The sequence below is a fragment of the Salvelinus alpinus genome, chromosome 1 (assembly GCF_045679555.1).
Source record: "Salvelinus alpinus chromosome 1, SLU_Salpinus.1, whole genome shotgun sequence".
NCBI lineage: Eukaryota > Metazoa > Chordata > Actinopteri > Salmoniformes > Salmonidae > Salvelinus > Salvelinus alpinus.
The window spans coordinates 56,397,920-56,420,394 of NC_092086.1; the positions used below are offsets into that span (position 1 = coordinate 56,397,920).

The 22,475-nt window shown below is 40.5% G+C and overlaps 1 protein-coding gene across 1 annotated transcript; it reads left to right on the forward strand.

The window, feature by feature from the left end:
* Nucleotides 1-151: 151 nt before the first annotated feature.
* stxbp2 (syntaxin binding protein 2) lies at nucleotides 152-19,729 on the forward strand. Its single transcript, XM_071410630.1, has 18 exons — nucleotides 152-233; nucleotides 1,836-1,885; nucleotides 1,994-2,075; nucleotides 2,444-2,520; nucleotides 2,662-2,737; nucleotides 2,953-3,056; nucleotides 3,273-3,421; nucleotides 3,736-3,820; nucleotides 4,692-4,822; nucleotides 5,194-5,301; nucleotides 5,527-5,650; nucleotides 7,773-7,853; nucleotides 9,292-9,433; nucleotides 9,911-10,017; nucleotides 10,156-10,254; nucleotides 11,974-12,059; nucleotides 16,540-16,700; nucleotides 18,794-19,729. The coding sequence occupies exons 1-18, from the start codon at nucleotides 164-166 to the stop codon at nucleotides 18,856-18,858; spliced, it is 1,797 nt and encodes a 598-aa protein (XP_071266731.1). The 5' UTR covers nucleotides 152-163; the 3' UTR covers nucleotides 18,859-19,729.
* Nucleotides 19,730-22,475: the final 2,746 nt, after the last annotated feature.

Sequence of the window (22,475 nt, forward strand, 5' to 3'; positions counted from 1 at the left end):
TAATGCAAATTAAGTCATGAAGAATATGAATAACACTTTAGTCAAATTGGAAACTCATATTTACTTATTAATTTTGAGTGCATTTGAACACTTTTCTATCTTTAAAAAACGAAGCGGACATGACGTAGATGCTATGTTTACGTCAGCCAAGTTAAAAAATGTAATGGAAAAAAATCGACAACACGGAAGTGTCAAGATGGCTCCAAGCGGACTGAAGGCTGTAGTCGGAGAGAGTAAGTTAATACATTTGTTAATTTTATAACTCTCTACTGTTCGACGTTCTGCGGTCGAAATAGTGCCTTTTTAATACCATCACGTTTTTAGTTTGTCACGAAAATTAATAACAGAAAACATCCAAACTGCCTGGCTAGCGATGCATAGCATTCGCCACTCAAGCAAGTTGCTTCCTAGTAATGCCTGGCCATGGGAAATAGCTAGCTGTCATTAGGCTATTTAAAATGTAAATATTAAATGTGACTGGGAAAGGTATGCCTCATCACTAGTAGTAGTATTTCAAGTAAGCTCTAAAACTTGTTTTGTTAACTTTAGAAAAGTTTGGCCATACGCACGTCCTTGAAAACATAGTTGCTGGTCTAATGAACAATACTAGTAAAGAACAAGAAGGCCCGCACACTATTAAAGATCCCAATTCACCGCTTTTTTGACAACGTTTCGATCCGAAACGGATCTTCGTCAGGTCAAACATACAGTGCACACATACCAAAATATACACATCTCACCTCACGTGACCATTGCGGACATGACGCATGGTGGATACAAAAAATATTAGTTTATCTCTAATAATTTTATAACAATGAGATGGGTACATGTCGTAGTTCCAAAAAATAATATATATTTACAAAATGACCAAGTCGGTGACTTGGAAGTCAAGAAGAAATGGTCTGATATCAAACTTCTGGTTCAGACCTCTAAGAGACATGGTACACAAACGGTGGATCCAATACAATTATCTTCTCAATAATATATTATCAGTATCTCCCCCCTCCTAGGAGTCTTAACATGTTCGATGGCAATGTATCTCAAAGAGCTAATGTTGTGAAGAACCACCACATTGTCTAGAAGGGTACTACGTGGCACCGGTGGAATGTCAGACCTCACCAACATTTGACTGATGTTGGGAGCGCGTCTGAAGACTACCCGCGGGGGTTCTTTAAACGTCTTTTCCAGTTGTGGATCAGTGCTCAAGATGTACCCGTGTTTTTTTAATGATGTGATCGAACTGTTTACCAAGTGGGGAGTATTGAAGGAAGCATTGAATGCTTTGGTCAGGAGGCCGGGGAGGTTTGGGCGTGAGGCTTTCATCCTGGGTCATATTTTTACAGCGTTCCCTTGTGTTTTGCTTACTTTATTATGGAAGCTATGATGGGAACAATAGGTCAAGTTGGGTGTAGCTAGTTGATTGTGGGCTGCCTTGTGATCAACCGTACACGTGAAGGAAGACGATGTGTACCTACTACCGGTGTAAGTTTGTTCCTTTGCCTTTTACGACCCAATTAGTTACTGTTTGACACTGGCTACCAAACGCCACCTGAAAAAACATAGATAAATTGGGTCAACTTTAAGAGATCTCTGTCAAATATGGAACCAGGAGAAAAAATACTGATTACAGAACCTAGACTACTGTTGTCTATTTCCAAATGGTTTGCCTCTTGCCAGGCCATCATTGTAAATAATAATTTGTTCTTAATTGACCCCCCCCAGGTAAACTAAATATAAAATAAACAGCTCTACTCATTCTGAGTTATTGGACACATTTCAGTTTTGTTACTGTAATATTTCATACTTCCTCTGTCTGTCTTTCCTCATCTCTTAAGAAATCCTGAATGGAGTTATCAAAAGTGTGAAGAAGGATGGAGAATGGAAGGTATTGTAAAAAATGTTTTGCGAGTTGCTCTGAAAAGGTCCATGTCAAAAGACATAATGTCTAATGATCAATTGAATATTAATTGATAACGCCAATCTGTTTGTCCAGGTGCTCATTGTGGACCACATCAGCATGCGAATCCTGTCCTCCTGCTGCAAGATGTCAGATATCATGGCAGAGGGGGTGACTAGTAAGTGTTGGGATGGCCAGTGGGCTAGGCTACTTGTATTTGTCAATAACAATTTATTAGATCAAGGGACACATCATTCTAAACTAGGTTCAGAGTAGACCTGGGTTCAAACAGTATTTGTTTTCTTTCAAATACTTAAGCTGCGCTCAACTGAGCTTGTCTGGTGCAATGGTACCAATAGTTCCAAAAGTACAAACCCAACCCCTCCCACCTGGCACTTGAGACAGGCTCAATTAAACGCTATTTGAAAGAAGTAAATACTATTTGAACCCAGGTATGGGTCATAGTATGAGGAAGTGAGTGTCTGTGGAGGCGTTCTTCAGTTAGGATTGTACAGTCACTAACTGATCTTCCTTTTCCTCCCCTAGTTGTGGAGGACATCAACAAGCGCAGGGAACCCATCTCTAGCCTGGAGGCCATTTATCTGATCTCTCCTTCAGAGAAGGTGAGAAGTGTGTTTCCCCTGCCATTCCCCCTTTCACTATGTCATCAACTGCCATATCCTGTACTGCTGTAAAGCAGTCTTACACTCTTCATCTTCCTCTTTTTCTCTCTCTCACCTGTGTGTGTGTGCGGATGTTCTCAGTCGGTTCGTGCTCTCATCAATGACTTCAAAGAGATTGCTTTCACCTACAAAGCGGCGCACATCTTCTTCACAGACAGTAAGACCATTTGTTTTAAAGTGTTATAAAAACTTCAAAAATGTACTCTTCCCTTGTCTGATACAAAAAAATGTGGTATCCTTCTGGTCATGTCTCTCTTGAAAGGAGATTCTAAATCTAATTGAGATTAACCTCGCAAAATGACAAAAAGCAGGAATATTTTGTTTAATAATACAAAATAACTGTTGGTTTTGTGACAATCACCTATCATGCAGACTGCCCAGATGCTCTTTTTGCTGAGATTGGGAGGTCCAGAGTTGCCAGAGTCATCAAGACTCTGAAGGAGATCAACGTGGCTTTCCTGCCATATGAGTCCCAGGTGGGTACCTACCTACCCTACAGCACCTTCTTTGAACTTTGCTCAACTCTGGTCGCATGGCCAAATTGGCAAAAGTCTCATATTGCCGCCTCCCATTGAAAACAACACATTTTCTGGTAGTTTGATCGCTCTAAGGAGTATCCAGTGAAAATGCCCAGTAATTGTCGTCTCTCGCTCTCTCTCCCTCACGCCATTCCTCTCCCTTCTCTATTCTAGGTATTTTCCCTGGACGATCCCAGCTCCCTGCACTCGTTCTACAGTCCAGTTGGAGAGGGGAATAAAGACAGAATGATGGAGACTCTGGCAGAGCAGATCGCCACCCTCTGTGACACCCTGAAGGAGTACCCTGCCATCCGCTACCGCAGGTACCTATACACACCATACCCTAACTTACAGACAGGTCTCATAAATACAGGCATACAAGTGCTACCAGAGGTTTCAGTGGGAATTGGATGTTCATCTGAGTAAATGGATACTTTTAGTCCTCCAATAGTGGACGAAGGTAGCAACACCCCAAATGGATCGCGAATTGACACTTTTCAATGTCTTTTTCAAAGCTCATCACACATGTCTTGCATACAGAGCCTGTCTTCAATGGTCTTTTTGCACATCTGTGTCTGTGCTAGTTCAGTCGCAAGTCACCCCTCTCTCTCTCGTTCTCTCCCTCCCTCTACCATAGCGGTCCTGAGGAGAATGCCAGACTGGCTGAGGAGGTGTATCAGCGTCTGAACGCCCATAAAGCAGACAACCCCAGCATGGGAGAGGTGAGGAGAGGAGACCCCAACGCCTCACCACCTCTCGCAATACACAACACTTCTTTACAGTACTAATAGTACCATGTCTGCTTGGCTCAATGACCGTTCACTCCCTGAAAATACACTGCATTGAATGACTTCTATCGGGCACCATCAAATGCTTTGTCTTTATGATACTAGGCTTATGCTATGATTATTGAAGCCTTTTGAAAGTGTTACATCTATCGGAGTCTCTCATAGCTACTTCTACTTTCTCACTTGATTTCCTGTAAGTTATATTTCACACTCTCTGTTGCTCGGCTACTTTTCTCTCCTTTTCTGTCTTTCCTAGCTGGCATTTCCTTAAGCCTGTGTTGGACTTCTGAAGGCATGTATTCATTTGATATAATTTACCTTTCTGCTGTTATCTTCTCCATGGTCTCTCTGCCTCAGTACCCAGCACAGTAATACCATTTTCACACTATCAGAACCGTACTGTGCTGGCTCGGATATGTGTTTTTCACAACAAAATATCCACTGTGGTGTGTGCATAAGCAGGCCAGCGCAGTACAGTGTGAAAAGGGTATTAGAATACACATGGCAGAGATATTTTCTTGTTTTTTGTGGTTGTACTTTTAGAAAAAATTGAATGTGTGAAAGGCTGGCGTAAAAAAAACTCTTCTGAATGTGGTCAAGTCTGATGGTGGCACTGAGTAGGTGACTTGTTGGTAAATCCTGTTACCCAAAAGCATTCCTGACATTCTATTGTATAGCTAGAGACAATATATTTGATATATAACAATATGCCCTGTCTGCATTGAAGGAGTTAACTGGTAATTAAAAAGTGACATTTTTAGGTATAATTTCTTGCCCTGACATGAGATGTCTCATGCGTTTTCAGGGTCCTGACAAGGCCAGGTCACAGCTGTTGATTGTGGACCGTGGCTTTGACCCTATCTCTCCCATTCTTCATGAGCTGACTTTCCAGGCCATGGTCTATGACCTTTTGGACATCAAACAGGACATCTACAAGTAGGCTTAGTTTGGCAACCTGTTCCCAATATACTGCACTACTTTTGACCAAGGCCCATGATGACCATATGGAAAATGCTATACAGACACTCCTGACCTGCAAAACGATACTTCATTTCAGAATTGGTTAAGATTAGCTTAAGGTTAAGGGTCAGTTTTGCATTTTGGTTAGTCGTTTTACAGGTTAGGAGTATAACCTTTCTCCCACCATATTATTATTATTATTTTTTTTTAATGTAGCTATATATAGTACTAATGTATAGTTACATATCATACCATGAGTAGAAGAAGGTATCTGTTATCCCTGTATAACGGTTGTTATTTTGTGTGTTCTAGTTATCAAACGATCCCTGTGTTATTGTGTGTTGTAGATATCAGACGACTGGGATCGGGGACTCGAAGGAGAAGGAGGTTCTCCTGGACGAAGACGATGATCTGTGGGTCCAGCTGAGACACATGCACATAGCCGACGTCACCAAGTAAGACACACGCTCATCAAGATCACATACGACTAGTGTTTTTAATTCATCTAACCTCAACTAATAAGAGATGACATGATCCAGAGTTGATGGAGGTAAGTTACGAGTGTTGTATTCAGGAAGTGAATTGTGAAAATTCATATCATGAATTCTCTTTCTTGAATTGAACACTGAATTGAAGCCAGCGCTGGGTTCAGATGTTGATGCTCTTTGTTCGTGTTTCAGGAAAGTGACGGAGCTGCTGCGTGTGTTCTGCGAGAGCAAGAGGATGTCCACTGATAAGGCCAACATCAAAGACCTGTCTCAGATGCTTAAGAAGATGCCACAGTACCAGAAGGAGCTCAGCTTGGTGGGTATTCCTTGTCTTTCCATCTAAAAATCAGTTGATTGGTTGAGGCTGGCATTCATGTCTCTCCAGTGATCACATACTGTCAGCCTAAATGTCAACACATGTTCTATTCACATTTGGCAAAGACACGGGCCGTGTTCCAATGTCCATACTAGCAGACAGTAGGATTTTTACCTGCTACGCTGAAAGCTTAGTGCAAGTTACTTTATCCTATTGTTCTCAGGAGTGAGCTGCACGCAAAAATAAAAAAATAAAGTGCATTTTACACTCAAGGGGCGTGAGCCTGATTTAATTGAAATTAATAGGAGCGTATTACCCTCTGCAAATGTTGCGCATCCGGTGTAGCAGGCCACTTATAATGCATGCCCAATACATTTTTTCATTCTACTGTGCCTTCAGAAAGTATTCACGCTCCTTGACTTTTTCCCCAAAAAATTGTGTTACAGCCTGAATTTAAAATGAATTAAATTGAGATTTTCTGGGGTCACTGGCCTACACACAATACCACAATGTCAAAGTGGAATTATGTTTTTTAGAAACTTTTACAAATTACTTAATAATGGAAGCTGAAATGTCTTAAGTCAATAAGAATTCAACCCTTTGGTTATGGCAAGCCTAAATACGTTCAGGAGTAAACATTTGCTTAAGTCACATAATAAGTTGCATGGATTCACTGTGTGTAATGGTGTTTATCATGATTTTTGAATGACTACCTCATCTCTGTACCTCACACATACAATTATCAGTCGAGCAGTGAATTTCAAACACAGATTCAACCACAAAGATCAGGGAAGTTATCCAATGCCTTGCATAAGAATGGCCACCTATTGGTAGATGGGTTAATAAAAATACAGACACTGAATATCCCTTTGAGCATGGTGTTTATTAATTAATTAACATACAGGCGTCCTTTCTAACTCAGTTGCCGGAGAGGAAGGAAACTGCTCAGAGATTTCACCATGTTACAGAGTTTAATGGCTGTTATAGGAAAACTAGGGATGGATCAACAACATTGTAGTTAACTCCACTATACTAACCTAATTGACCGAGTGAAATGAAGGAAGCCTGTACAGAATAAAAATATTCCAAAACATGCATCCTGTTTGGAACAAGACAGTAAATTATTACTGCAAAAAAATTGGCAAACCAATTACCTTTTTGTCCTGAATACAAAGTGTTATGTTTGGGGAAAATACAATATAAAACATTAGTGAGTACCACTCTCCATATTTTCAAGCATAGTGGTGGCTGCATCATGTTATGGGTATGCTTGTAATCTTTGTGTGTAACCTTTATTTAACTAGGCAAGTCAGTTAAGAACAAATTCGTATTTACAATGACTGCCTACTGGGGAACATTGGGTTAACTGCCTTATTTAGGGGCAGAACGACAGATTTTTGCCTTGTCAGCTCGGTGATTCGATTCAGCAATCTTTCGGTTACTAGTCCAACGCTGTAACCACTAGGCTACCTGCCACATCTTTAAGGACTGTGGAATTTTTCAGGATAAAAAAATTAATGGAATGGTGCTAAGCACAGGCAAAATCCTAGAGGAAAAGCTGGTTTGGTCTGCTTTCCACGAGACACTGGTAGATGAATTCACCTTTCAGCAGAACAATAACCTAAAACACAAGTCCAAATCTACACAGGAGTTGCTTACCAAGAAGACAGTGAATGTTCCTGAGTGGCTGAGTTCCAGTTTTGACTTAAATCTACTTGAAAATCTATGTTAAGACCTGAAAATGGTTGTCTAGCAATGATCAACAATCAATTTGACAGGACTTAAAGAATTTAGAAAAGAATGGGCAAATGTTGCGCAATCCATGTGTGGAAAGCTCTTTGAGACTTACCCAGAAAGACTCAGAGCTCTATAATCACTGCTAAAGGTGCTTCTACAAAGTATTGACTCGGGTGTGAATGTATTTAATTTTCCCTCCAAAATTAAACAGTTCTTAAAAACATTTTGATTGTGTCATTATGGGGTAGTGTGTAGATGGGTGAGAACTGCAATTTAATCCATTTTGAATTTAGGCTGTAACAACAAAGTGGAGTATCATGATAGTGTTTTGTGATGACATCAACTTTTAGAAGTTAATAAGTAATGTATTTCTTTTGATTTGCAGTACTCCACTCACCTGCACCTGGCTGAGGCCTGCATGAAGAAATTCAAAGCCTCGGTGGACAAGCTATGTGAGGTGGAACAGGTCAGTGTTGCTACAAAACAGAAGTCCCAAATGGCACCCTATACTCTATATAGTGCACTACTTTTGACTAAGACCCATAGGGATCTGATCACAAGTAGTGCACTATTTAGGGAATAGGGTGCCATTTGACACGCTACCATAGTGTGACGCTGTCTGGCGTCCTAGTGGGCATCCACTTCACTAATGTTGTGTAAAGGGCTTGAGACGAGACGTGTCGCACATCTCTATCAAGTGTCCCTCTCTGAACCTACAGTAATGCACAGGAAGCTGTTGTCATGTCATACCTAGTCTTTTAAAGACCATTAATGTTGCCAGGCTGTTATTACTACATCCATCCAGAAATCTTACACCATAAGACATCGTACATCTCAGACTAGAACCCCTTTCCCTTCCTGGTTCCCAGAACAGCTCCTACTTTCTCCCTCAACACATTTACCCCGTGCCAAATGGCACCCGAGTCCCTATTTAGTGCATTACTAATAGCGTTCCATTTGGGATGCATGCATTGTTTGTTTTTTTATATTTTATTTTTCCATTTTCCAATTTAAGAACATTCAAAACAAAAGAGAAAAGATATTAGACAACAATAGGACAAAGTGACAGTAACAGACGAGAGTAAAAAAAAAATATATATATATAATTATATATACAAACATACAATACATTTTTTTATAATGAGACATTGGATCATATGGTCACCTGCCGTAGGCTACATATTATACATTACGTGTGAAACATTATATAAGGATTATATAGAGATTCAATCAATGTGATGTGGGGGGAGATTCTCTATATAGTCAAAAGGTTGCCAAATTCTGTAAAATGTCTAACTTATTCCTCAAGCAGTAAGTGATTTTCTCCAGTGGGATACAACTATTAACTTCCGATAGCCACATTGTAACTGGCAGGGAGGAATCCAATTTCCATTTCAAGGCAATACATTTCTTGGCAATCGCTAGCAATATTTCTGTTAGCTTTATAGTATGGCTTTGCCTAAGATTGGAGTTAGTAAAGTTGCCCAGTAGACAGACCTCCGGGTCTAAAGGGAATGCAACCCCGTGAATTGAGGATATGGTATCGCATACCCCCTGCCAGAAACCGTGTAGTTTTGAACACTGCCAAGTGGAATGGAGGAATGTTCCTTCATCTGAGCCACATCTAAAACATAGGGAGGAGAGCATGCATTGTTTTGATCTTAATGATTCTAATAGCGCCGCTCGGGTTTGTTTCCTAGTCTTTAACATGGTAGGTTTAGTGGTGGATCATTTGAGACGTACCCAGCATGTCCAGGAGTGAGGTAATCTGGGTCTGATTGTGGGACTAGGATCTGCAGTGTTAATGCACTGATGTGTGACTGATGCAGATGGGGGGGGGACCTAAATGCATCATTCTCTGAGTGGTGTTGTCGATTTGTTGTTTTCCCCCGTATGTTTCCCAGGACCTGGCCATGGGGACTGATGTAGATGGGGAACCCCTGAAGGATGCCATGAAGAGCATCGTCCCTGTACTCCTCAACACCGACATCGACCCCTATGACAAGATCCGCATCATACTGCTCTATGTCTTCCACAAGAAGAAGGGTAGGTCAACAGAATGGCTCTGGCTGCATGATCCCAATGTGTCTGCTTTCTGTCAATGCATGGTCAAGACACACACACACACACACACACACACACACACAGCAGGTACAGCAATATGAGTGTTTCTAATATGATAGGACACCGTACTCTCCACCTGACTGCTATTGAAATGAAATGGTAGTTTTCCTGAACAGCTCTATAAGATCAATTGACTTGATCACATTTCTTTGGTGTGTGTGTGTATATATTTGTGGATGTTGGCCTGAGGAGCAGATGGTGGTCTTTAAGTTGAGCGCTTGGCTCTACTCTGTAAATAATGATGGTCTCTCTAAGGATATATGATGTGGTTACTGTTGATACTCGGGGGATGACAACAGGCTAGCTAAGGAAGCAGTTTTGATTAGGCTAACTTGATGAGTCGTCACTCATCACGTTTTCCAGCTCTACTCTGTATAACGGTGGTCTCCTCACACACAGGCATTGGAGAGGAGAACCTGACCAAGTTAATCCAGCATGCCAACGTGCAGGCAAACAGCAACATCATCACCAACCTACAGCACCTGGGCTGTCCTGTCATCGCTGGGGTCAGTAGGGCTCTGTCTCTCCGGTCTCTCCGCCACTCTCTCTCTCTCACGTTTTTGGGCTGAACAAATGCCTCTCTTTACAGTGAAGCCTTTTTTCCGCTTGTTATATTTTGAAGGATGTGAAATGTTGTGTTTCAGGCTCTCAATGCAGGGAAAACACTGCCTGAGAAGAAAGAGCGCAAGGAGAGCACGTACCAGCTCTCCCGATGGACACCCACCATCAAAGACGTGATGGAGGTATGGAGGAGGAGAAGGATAGACAGTGTGGTTTGAGGAAGTTGGACCTGCTTTGAAATGGGCCTGGGCTTTCCCACCCAGACCCGATATGCGTACATACATTTAAAAAAAAATATATATATATATATATATATAGAGACCCTTTCACGAACTGACCCGGGACAACTAGACCCGTTCCATATAGACTTGGTCAGATCCAGGTCCGATCCGAGTGCAGGAAGCAGCAGAAAAGTACATTTTTAAGATTTTTTTTATTAACCGGAGCTGATAAAGCATGAGAGAGAGAGAGGTGCTGCTCTAGCAGGGACCGTACTGTTTGTGTACTGTGAGAGTAAGGGAGGATCACCAAGCAGACTCGTGCTATGTATTTTATTTAACTAGGCAAGTCAGTTAAGAAAACATTCTTATTTAGAATGACTGCCTAGGAACAGTGGGCTAACTGCCTTGTTCAGGGGCAGAACGACAGATTTTTACCTTGTCAGCTCGGGGATTCGATCTAGAAACCTTTCGGTTACTGGCCCAACGCTCTAACCACTAGGCTTCCAGCAGCCCCATATACCCTTGACAATAATATCAGATAAGACCCGTGACATTTTTTTGAATTCTGGATCGGGTCTCAGGTATTTGGGTACAGGTGGAGCCGTCAACAGCTGACTGACGACAGGACGGTCGGCCATTAGTGCAGTTGAGTCCGTTTCGGCGGTAACATGGACTCTAAACAAAGTGATTAAACTTTGTTGATCCTTGTTGAAACAAGCAACAAAAACACCGCCCACAATGTAGCAGCACACATAGAAATAGAATGAATAGAAGTGGCTTGGAACCTATAACCCTGGCAAATTGACTGGTAAACTCATGGGTACACTCGCAATGGCTTCCTGATATAGACCCAGTCGGTATTAGATAGAGAGGCACGACCCTGCCCGTCTGTGGGGAAGACAACCTGTGCTTACCCCAGTGGCTCACAGCAAAAACTTGACCTTTTTCAACCACAATTCCCTTGTTTTAGTCAATTACAAAACTACATTTTAAGAAAAGTACATGTATAAAGATTACTTTTCAACATTGCCTGCTCTCTGGCCTTCTCACGACTTAGAAAAACGTTTAGGCTTCCCAGATCCCCCTTTTCTGTCATGACGATGCTAGCTAGCAGCCACTTGAGTGAGTGCTACCTACCGACCGGAACATTAAGCTAGCCAAGACCAACAACACAAACAAATGGACTATACGAGTAGTGAGTAGAGAGTAGAGTTCCAAACGGACTGTACTAAACAAGTTAAATGTCTTACCTGTGATGATGTTTTCCACACACATAGTTACGTGTACTCTACTTGGACACCGCGCCCCCCATTTCTCACTCTCCCACACCGAATAGCCTGAAGCCACAGGGCTCTTCTCACAGGCTCTGTTTCCCAATGTGGGAGCCCTGCAAACCATAGGTCAGTATTTTTGACCTGGCTACATGTACATTGAACAACACAGCAGCTTTTCTGCATGTTTTGTTGTTTCTGTATAACAACAAAAAATCTATGATGAAGTCGCCTCTTACAATGTGGATCAACAGGAAATAATGTTGGTTTTCCCCAACTTGTGGGCGTGGTCGAGAGGAATTCCTTATTACATGAATACCGACTGGGACTATTGTGAGGCATTTGACTAGCCAATTACTGTCATCCAAAAATTCCAAGTCTGACCAACCATGTCTGTCTATTTTTCCAGAATGCCATAGAGGACAAGCTGGACCGGAAGCAGTGGCCATTCATCTCTGAGCCTGCCCCCATCAACACCATGCAGACGACTGTCAGGTGTGTATACTCTATACACCACGGGGGGGAGGGGTGGAGCCGGTCTGGGGACAGAGAAGGGGCATGGCCTTATCGGAGGCAGATGGATAACCAGGGTCACATACGTTAACACTTTAATCTCAGATTTAATCTTTAAAATAGAGCTTTGGCGTAGTTAAGTGGGCTGGAGAGGTGAAAAGTTAGTTGATCCAAGCTGCCATTAGACAGCCTGTGAATAATCTACCAGGAGTTATTCTATTTTTAGTTTGTTGATATAGCTTGTTCATGTTGTACAGTGCATTCAGCAAGTATTCAGACCCCTTGACTTTTTCCACATTTTGTTACGTTACAGCCTTAATTTAATATGTATATATATGTTTTCCTTTATTTAACTAGGCAAGTCAGTTGAGAACAAATTTGTATTTTCAATGACTTGCCTAGGAACAGTGGGTTAACTGCCTTGTTCAGGGGCAGAATGACATATTTTTCCCTTGTCAGCTCGGGGATTCGATCTAGCAACCTTTCGGTTATTAGTCCAACGCTCTAACCACTAGGCTACCTGCCACCCCAATATTAATCAAAACATTTTCCTCATCAATCTACACACAATACCCCATAAGGACAAAGCAAAACCAGGTTTTTCTAAATGTTTGCTAATTTATATATATATTTTTTTGTAAAACAATTATTTACATAAGTATTCAGACCCTTTACTATGAGACTTGAAATTGAGCTCAGGTGCATCCTGTTTCCATTGATCATCCTTGAGATGTTTCTACAACTTGATTGGAGTCCACCTGTGGTAAATTCGATTGATTGGACATGATATGGAAAGGCACACACCTGTCTATATATACACAGTGCATGTCAGAGGAAAAACCAAGCCATGAAGTTGAAGGAATTGTCCATAGAGCTCTGAGACAGGACCTGGGGAAGTGTACCAAAAATGATCTGCAGCATTGAAGGTCCCCAAGAGTACTGTGGCCTCCATCATTCTTAAATGGAAGAAGTTTGGAACCACCAAGACTCTTCTTAGAGCTGGCCACCTGGCCAAACTGAGCAATCGGGGGAGAAGGGTGACCAAAAACCCGATGGTCATTCTGACAGAGCTCCAGAGTTCCTCTGTGTAGATGGGAGAACCTTCCAAAAGGACAACCATCTCTGCAGCACTCCACCAATCTGGTCTTTATGGTAGAGTGGTCAGACGGAAGACACTCCTCAGTAAAAGGCACATGTCAGCCCGCTTGGAGTTTGCCAAAAGGCACCTAAAGGACACACACCAAGAGAAACAAGATTCTCTGGTCTGATGAAACCAAGATTGAACTATTTGGCCTGAATGCCAAGTGTCACGGCTGGAGGAAACCTGGCACCATCCCAAAGGTGAAGCATGGTGGTGGCAGCATCATGGTGTGGGGATGTTTTTCAGTGGCAGGGACTGGGAGACTAGTCAGGATCGAGGGAAAGATGAACTGAGCAAAGTACAGAGAGATCGTTGACGTAAACCTGCTCCAGAGTGCTCAGGACCTCAGACTGGGGGGACGGTTCACCTTCCAACAGGACAACGACACTAAGCACACAGCCAAGACAACATAGGAGTGGCTTCAGGACCAGTCTCTGAATGTGCTTGAGTGTTCCAGCCCGGACTTGAACCCGATCTAACATCTCTAGATACTTGTGTAAATATGATAGTTCCGTTTTTTTTTTTTTATACGTTTGCTAACATTTCTAAACTGTTTTTGCTTTGTACTTGTATGGTATTGTGTGTGTGTGTGTGTGTGTGTGTGTGTGTGTGTGTGTAAATAACAATTTCATCCATTTTAGAATAAGGCTGTAGCGTAACAAAATGTGGAAAAAGTCAAGGTCTGAATACTTTCCGAATGCACTTTATAAAAGCTCATCTGAAGGCACTCCCGGGCTTGGTAATCTGTGTGTTTGCTAATTAATTTACACAATGCAGTGGTGTCCCAAATGGCACCTTATTCCCTATATGGTGCACTACTTTTGACCAGAGCCCTGGTTGAAAGTTGTGCACCATATAGAGAATAGGGTGCCATTTGGGATATACACAGACTTCCTTGTTCAGAGCAAAGCTCTTCTTGAGGGCAGGGTTTAAATTCTTGATAAAATCTTTATATACACACACACAGACGTATCATCATGGGTGTGTCCTAAATGGCACTCTATTCCCTTTTATAGTGCACTACTTTGGACCAGGGCCCATGGGGCATTGGTCAAAAGTAGAATACAATGTAAAATGGGGTCCCATTTGGGACGCACCCATGAAAAAAATATGTTATATAGCAAGGACATCAACAGCTTAATGGAATACAAACATGTTCACATCTGGGGATGTAACTTTAAACATGTCAACATCCGGCAGCTGTTCTTTTAGCTTTATAACTATATACCCTGTGCTTTTGTTCTCGTCCCACTGATGTTGTGCATTAGCCTACAGTACCAGACCCATACTCATTCTACATTGTAGAATAATAGTGAAGACATCAAACTATGAAATGACACATATGGAATCAAGTAGTAGCCAAAAAAGTGTTAAACAAATCGAAATATATTTCATATTTGAGATTCTTCAAAGTAGCCACCCTTTGCCTTGATGAAAGCTTTGCACACTCTTGGCATTCTCTCAACCAACTTCACCTGGAATGCTTTTCTAACAGTCTTGAAGGAGTTCCCACATATGCTGAGCACTTGTTGGCTGCTTTTCCTTCACTCTGCGGTCCGACTCATCCAAAACCATCTCAATTGGGTTGAGGGGTGATTGTGAAGGCCAGGTTCATCACTCCCCTCATTGGTCAAATATCCCTTACACAGCCTGGAGATGTGTTGGGTCATTGTCCTGTTGAAAAACAAATGATAGTCCCACTAAGCGCAAACCAGATTGGATGGTGTTTCGCTGCATAATGCTGTGGTAGCCATGCTTGTTAAGTGTGTCTTGAATTCTAAATAAATCACTGACCTTGTCACCAGCAAAGCACCATCACACCTCCTCCATGCTTCACAGTGGGAACCACACTTGTGGAGATCATCCTTTCACCAACTCTGCATCTCACAAAGACACGGGGGTTGGATCCAAAAATCTCAAATTTAGACTCATCAGACCAAAGGACAGATTTCTACTGGTCTAATGTCCATTGCTCGTGTTTCTTGGCCCAAGCAAGTCTCTTCTTTATTATTGGTGTCCTTTAGTAGTGGTTTCTTCGCAACAATTCAACCATGAAGGCCTGATTCACGCAGTCTCCTCTGAACAGTTGATGTTGAGATGTCTGTTACTTGAACTCTGAAGCATTTATTTGGGCTGCCACTTCTGAGGCTGGTAACTCTAATGATCTTATCCTCTGCAGCAGAGGTAACTCTGGGTCTTCCTTTCCTGTGGCTGTCCTCACAAGAGCCAGTTCCATCATAGCGCTTGATGGTTTCTGTGACTGCACTTGAAGAAAATGTAAAAGTATTTGAAATTTTCCAGATTGACTGACCCATGTCTTAAAGTAATGATGGACTGTCGTTTCTCTTTGCTTATTTGAGCTGTTCTTGCCATAATATAGACTTGGTCTTTTACCAAATAGGGCTATCTTCTGTATACCACCCCTATCTTGTCATAAAACGACTAATTTGCTTAAATGCATTAAGAAGGAAAGAAATTCTACAAATTAACTTTTAACAGGGCACACCTGTTAATTGAAATGCATTCCAGGTGACTACCTCATGAAACTGGTTGAGAGAATGCCAAGAGTGTGCAAAGTTGTCATCAAGGCAAAGGGTGGCTACTTTGAAGAATCTCAAATATAAAATATATATAGCACATTTTTGGTTACTGCATGATTACATATGTGTTATTTCATGGTTTTGATGTTTTCACTATTATTCTACAATGTAGAAAATAGTCAAAATTAAATAAAAACCCTTGAATGTGTAGGTCATATTTAATATATCCCCATCGCACCCCTGCATCTTGGATTATTCACATAGTACATCTACAGCCTCTCGTTGATTATCCCATACATATAATAGACTTAGAATAACTTTATTTTTGAGTTATAATATACTATGTTCTATTTAATTCTGTGCATTAACCATGGCCAGCCATCTTGCCAAATCATATTATCTTGAGGCTTTACACCACCCACGGTATCTATTATATAATCAAAAAATATAGTGTGATAATTTACACCATAACCATGTATTGATTTAAGATCGATAATTGTTGGTAATGGATATATAATTATGATCGTTGGATAACTACATAATTACTAATGTACAGTACATCACAGGAGGCTGGTGAGTGGCGTGAATGGAATTTTATCAAACACATTAAAAACACTGTGTTTGATATCGTTCCATGTATCCCGTTCGAGCCATTTACTATAAACCCACCCTCTCCATTTAAAGTGCCACCAGCCACCACTGATGTTTTATTTTACCCCAGCAAATAATTTCTACATAATTAGAAATGTACATGTTTTATTATGTTTGTATCATACTGCAGTAGTGCGCGGTTCGGACAATGGCACAAGAACAAGTCTCCAACGGAGTATCGTTCCGGCCCTCGGCTCATCATCTTCATGATCGGAGGCGTGTCCCACTCCGAGATGCGCTCCGCCTACGAGGTCACTCGAGCTACCGACGGAAAATGGGAGGTCCTGATTGGTAAGGAACACAATAGTTGGACTCAAACTTAAGTGTACACGTTTGTATTTTTATTTTATTTACAATGACGACACACCATGTACCCTCGTTTGGAATTTCCCTGCTGGTGGCGCGAAAAGATCCTACAGTGCCTTCAGAAAGTATTCACACCCCTTAATTTATTCCACATTTTGTTGTGTTACAGCCTGAATAGATTACATGGATTTTTTTTCTCTGGACACAATACCCCATAATCACAAGGTGAAAACCACGTTTTCAGACATTTTTGCAAATGTATTGAAAGTGAAATGTCTAGAAATATCAAATTTATGTAAGTATTCACACCCCTGAGTCAATACTTTGAAGAAGCACCTTACACCTCTGGGTAAGTCTCTAAGAGCTTTCTATACCTGGATTGTGCAACATTTGTCCACTTATTATTTTCTAAATCCTTTAAGTCCTGTCAAATTGGTTGTTGATCATTGCTCAACAACCATTTTCAGGTCTTGCCATAGAGTTTCAAGTAGATTTAAGTCAAAACTGTAACTCGGCCACTCAGAAACATTCACTGTCTTGGTAAGCAACTCCAGTGTAGATTATCCCTTGTGTTTTAGGTTATTGTCCTGCTGTCAAGTTGAAACAGACTGAACCAGGTTTTACACTAGGATTTTGCCTCCTGTTAGCTCCATTCTGTTTCTTTTTTATTCTGAGAGACTCCCCAGTCCTGAACTATTGCAAGCAATACCCATAACATGATGCAGCCACAACTATGCTTGAAAATATGGAGAGTGGTACTTCTTAATGTGTTGTATTGGATTTTCCCCAAACAACACTATATTCAAGACAAAAAGTGAATTGCTTTGCCACATTTTTTGCAGCATTACTTTAGTGCCTCGTTGTAAACAGGATGCATGATTTTGAATATTTGTATTCTGTACAGGCTTCCTTCTTTTCACTCTGTCAATTAGGTTAGTATTTTGGAGCAACTATACTGAACAAAAATCTAAACGCAACATGTAAAGTGTTGGTCCCATATTTCATGAGTTGAAATAGAAGATCCCAGAAATGTTTCATATGCACAAAAAGCTTATTTCGCTTACATTTTGTGCACAAATTTGTTTACATCCCTTTTAGTGAGCATTTCTCCTTTGCCAAGATAATCCATCCACCTGACAGGTGTGGCAAATCAAGAAGCTGATTAAACAGCATGATCATTACACAGGAGCGCCTTGTGCTTGGGACAATAACATGCCACTATAATGTGCAGTTTTGTGTCACAACACAATGCCACAGATGTCTCAAGTTTTGAAGGAGCGTGCAGTTGGCATGCTGACTGTGTTTTAGTCACAATTGGCCTCATGGTGAAATTCCTGAGCGGTTTCCTTCCTCTGCGGCAACTGAGTTAGGAAGGACGCCTTTATCTTTGTAGTGACTGGGTGTATTGATACACCATCCGAAGTGTTATTAATAACTTCACCATACTCAAAGGGATATTATTCAATGTCTGCTTTTTTTTTCAAGGCATTGGGAAACTTCCCTGGTCATTTTGGTTGAATCTGTGTTTGAAATTCACTGCTCGAATGAGGGACTTTAAAGATAATTGTATGTGTGAGGTACAGAGATGAGGTAGTCATTCAAAAATCATGTTAAACACAATTATTGCACACAGAGTGAGTCCATGCAACTTATTGTGTGACTTGTATAGCACATTTTTACTCCTGAACTTATTTAGGCTTTCCATAACAAAGGGGTTGAATACTTGACTCAAGACATTTCAGCTTAAATGTTTTTGTTAATTTGTAAGCATTTCAAAAAACAATTCCACATTGACATGATGGAGTATTGTGTGTGTGTGTGTGTGTAGGCCAGTGACGACAAATCTCTGAATTCAGGCTGTAACAACAAAATGTGGGGAAAGTCAATACTTTCCGAAGGCACTGTATATCCCCCAGCATGTTTTTTTTCATGTCCGGTAAATGCGCCGCTGAGTCTGTCTCTCTCCATACATTTTCATCACGAATCTTCACAATGAATGTAAGCGTCTTTGGGTTTCAGAAAAGCGCTATATAATTAGTATTGATATTCCTGTTTTTCGTTTCCCCTCCCCTCTATAGGTTCGTCTCACATTGTCACTCCCACCAGCTTCCTAAATGACCTGAAGAAGCTGGACCTGGTTTAAACTCCTGAAAGCTAGATATAACCCTCCCTTCTCTCCTCAGGCCTGGAAGGGAGCTGGTCTGAGTTTGCTGGGAGAATGTCTCTGAACACAAACCTGGATTCAAATTGCGCTTGTTTTGATTAAGCCTGCCGGGAGTGCCAGATCAGTGGGATTTGCAGTTTGCACTTTTTAGGACTATTCCAGTGGTTCTATTGGGTTAGACAAGTTCAATTAAGCACAGTTAAAAATAAAACAAATACTATTTGAACCCAGGTCTGCTGTTAACGGAGGGGTTCATCATGAGATGCTTGTGTACTCGTCTGTTGCAGGGTTTGAGATGACTAAAGCAAAGTGCCTTTTTTAAGATGTAGTCATCATTAAAGGAATGTATCTTATGATTCTCCATATTTTATTGAATTTTCTTATTTGAATTATGCTTGAATTAAAACAAATGATGTACATACGTATTAATGTAATGCTGTGATGGACATTGTTTGCTCTGAATATTTCATTAAAACAGTCCTTATATTATGAAGATTATTTGAACCTGTGTCTTCTACTGTAATTGAGTTACAAATATGGGGCTGCATATCAACGTTCTAAAGTGGCTTCCTCTCCTTTTGTCCGAAAGGATATAAAGAGCAGTGGCCTCTTTAGACTATTGAGATGTAACCTGTGTTGGGACCATTAAATACTTGTGTGCCTTTCCCGAGTTACATTTATTCTTTTCATCTGTCTGAATGTCTTTACTACTGTAGTGTCTTTCTCTGAAATCATGCACTTTCATAATAATATAGGTTTTATAAAGGAAGGGATGATGTGTGGTTGTTAGGGCCTTTGATGTCTTTGTATTTTAGTCCAAATTATGAATAAACAAAATGCATACATTTTACTCTTTGTCATATGTTCTAGCTGCCATGAGAATGCCAAGAGAATCCCTGGTGTTGAAGCCAGGAGAAATCAACATAGTACTAGTCTGGGTACCGGGTGCAGATTAAGCCTGGAAAAACACTTTCAGTTTAGATTATGCCTAGTCCTGGACTAAAAATAATCTGTGTCTGGGAAACTGTCCCTATTTTGATTGTATACATGAATTCTAATGTCCATTTATATGGCAATCAAGCATGAGTTATGTATTGTAGCATGTATTCTAATTTCTATGGTTTTCACAATCGATGCTGAAGGTCTTTGTTTAATGTAATTGATATTGACCACCAGCCTGTTTAGAATTGGAGACTTTATGGCACTGAGCTTATTTACTTATGCATCCTTATCCTCACTTCTTAATACTGCATTATGTGTCAGTCTAAATAAAATAAAAAAATTGTCCCACTTAAAAAATAAACGTGTTTTAATGTGTATAGACTTTGAGCAAAAACACCACATGGATGCTTCACAAGTCATTTATAGCGTTTCATATTAGATAATGGTGATATAACAGGCCGCTTCATCTGGTGTTGCATCTGGCATTTGCTAAGGTCCACTGTAGCTCAGCTGGTAGAGAGCATGGTGCTTTCAATGCCAGGAGAGTGGGTTTGATTCCCAGGACCACCCGTCCGTAAGATGCACGACTGTAAGTCACTGGATAAAAGCGTCTGCTAAAAGGCATATATATCATATGTATGCCTTATAAAAGTCTTATGAATGCTTCAGTAAGCCTTACAAATTTGGTGTAGTTTGAAGTGGGACCTAAATAGTCCCCCCATATACTGTATGTTCTTTATCAATGGCTGAAATGACACCGGTATCTGGTTCTGAGTGAAGCATCTATGCAGGCTTATAAAGGCTTCATTAACCTTTCATTGCTACCCATCCCGGATCCGGGAGCATCCTCATCAAAAAAGCTGACTAGCATAGTGACTGGGTTATCATATAATATAATTTTCATGAAATCACAAGTCCAATACAGCAAATGAAAGATAAACATCTTGTGAATCCAGCCATCATTTCCGATTTTTAAAATGTTTTACAGCGAAAACACAATATGTATTTCTATTAGCTAACCACAATAGCAAAAGACTCAACCGCATATTTTCACAATTTTTCTACCGCATAGGTAGCTATCACAAAACCGACCAAATAGAGATATAATTAGTCACTAACCAAGAAACAACTTCATCAGATGACAGTCTTATAACATGTTATACAATAAATTTATGTTTTGTTCGAAAATGTGCATATTTGAGGTATAAATCATAGTTTTACATTGCAGCTACCATCAAAAATATCACCAAAGCAGCCAGAATAATTACAGAGAGCAACGTGAAATACCTAAATAGTCATCATAAAACATTTATGAAAAATACATGGTGTACAGCAAATGAAAGATAAACATCTTGTGAATCCAGCCAATATTTCAGATTTTTTAAGTGTTTTACAGCGAAAACACAATTTTAAAAAAAAAGTAAAAGTAATGTTTCGTTCAGGGTGGGACTCAAATACGGTATATGTTATTTAATAGTGACTGGAATTATTGGTTAAGATAATTTAGTATGACACTGAAGACAAGACAAGTCTGTGACCTGCAGTCAGCCTCTGTACAGACGATCTAACCCTGACCTCTGACCTGTCACCCTGAACGCCAACCCTTCACATGATGAGGATGTGCGCTCGACAAAACACAAACAACATGCATACATGGATATGGCTTTAATGATGTCCACGTCAGCTGAATGTTATCAACAGCGAAAATATCATCCTGTCTAGAGGATTATATATTTTATCTGTGATCACAGATGGTGATATTGAAGAGGGATGGAGGGTGGCAGCGGATGGAGCACTTAATGGGGAGGGGTTAATACTTAAGGGCTTATGTGATCCTTTAAAAGCATCCCCTCTAGTCACAACCTGCTTCTTATGCACTGGTACTGGCAATATCAAACCTCGCAAAACATTATTCGAAAATCATACTCTTTTTAATCCATTTGGAATTTCCTATTACTACTGTAAGAGATATTGAGTCCTACGCGGTGTGTTCTCTCACCTGAAGTAGTTGTTGTGCCACTTTTCCACACTTGACTTGTGATTTGGCTCTGGTCGTTCTGGATGATGACAGCTGCTGAAGTGGAGACAGATTGGAGGAAACAGTATCCTGCTGTTATGTCATAGTGTCATTCATAGTTATTAAATTATTTGTTTCATTTTACATCAGGATACACATAAAATGACAATAATTAGTTATTTTTTATAGCCAGCCAATGTAAAACGTGAATGCCTTTGAAAATTGTAAGAAAAAATTGAATGTGGTTGTATGGGTTTATGACTGTGTTCAAGAGGTTTCATTGTACTGAACATTCATCTGTCATTCTCTGTTATGTCACTAGCTACCTAACTATGTTCATATTACTGCCAGACCTGCCTGGGTTCAAATACTATTTACGATAGAAGCGGACTTCTCCACATTGGGGGACTAGATACAAAGTGCTTTCATTTTTAAACTGTAAAACAGATATGAATGAAAATAGCCTCAAATTAAAGGAGACATTATGTACTGTTTCCTCATATGAAACACTTGATCACAAATAGAAAAAGCTGGAGTATAGAACCAAATAAAATGTTTTAGCTTCACTGTCCAAATACATAAGGTGTGGACTGTATGGCTCAGGTCTTGTATTTATAAAGTGAACGAATGCTGATCT

Coding starts and splice junctions, on each gene's coding strand:
- stxbp2 (XM_071410630.1), top strand. CDS start 164: ATGGAAAAAAATCGACAACACGGAAGTGTCAAGATGGCTCCAAGCGGA. Junction 2,738..2,952: donor GCACATCTTCTTCACAGACA/GTAAGACCATTT, acceptor CCTATCATGCAG/ACTGCCCAGATGCTCTTTTT. Junction 3,821..4,691: donor ACAACCCCAGCATGGGAGAG/GTGAGGAGAGGA, acceptor ATGCGTTTTCAG/GGTCCTGACAAGGCCAGGTC.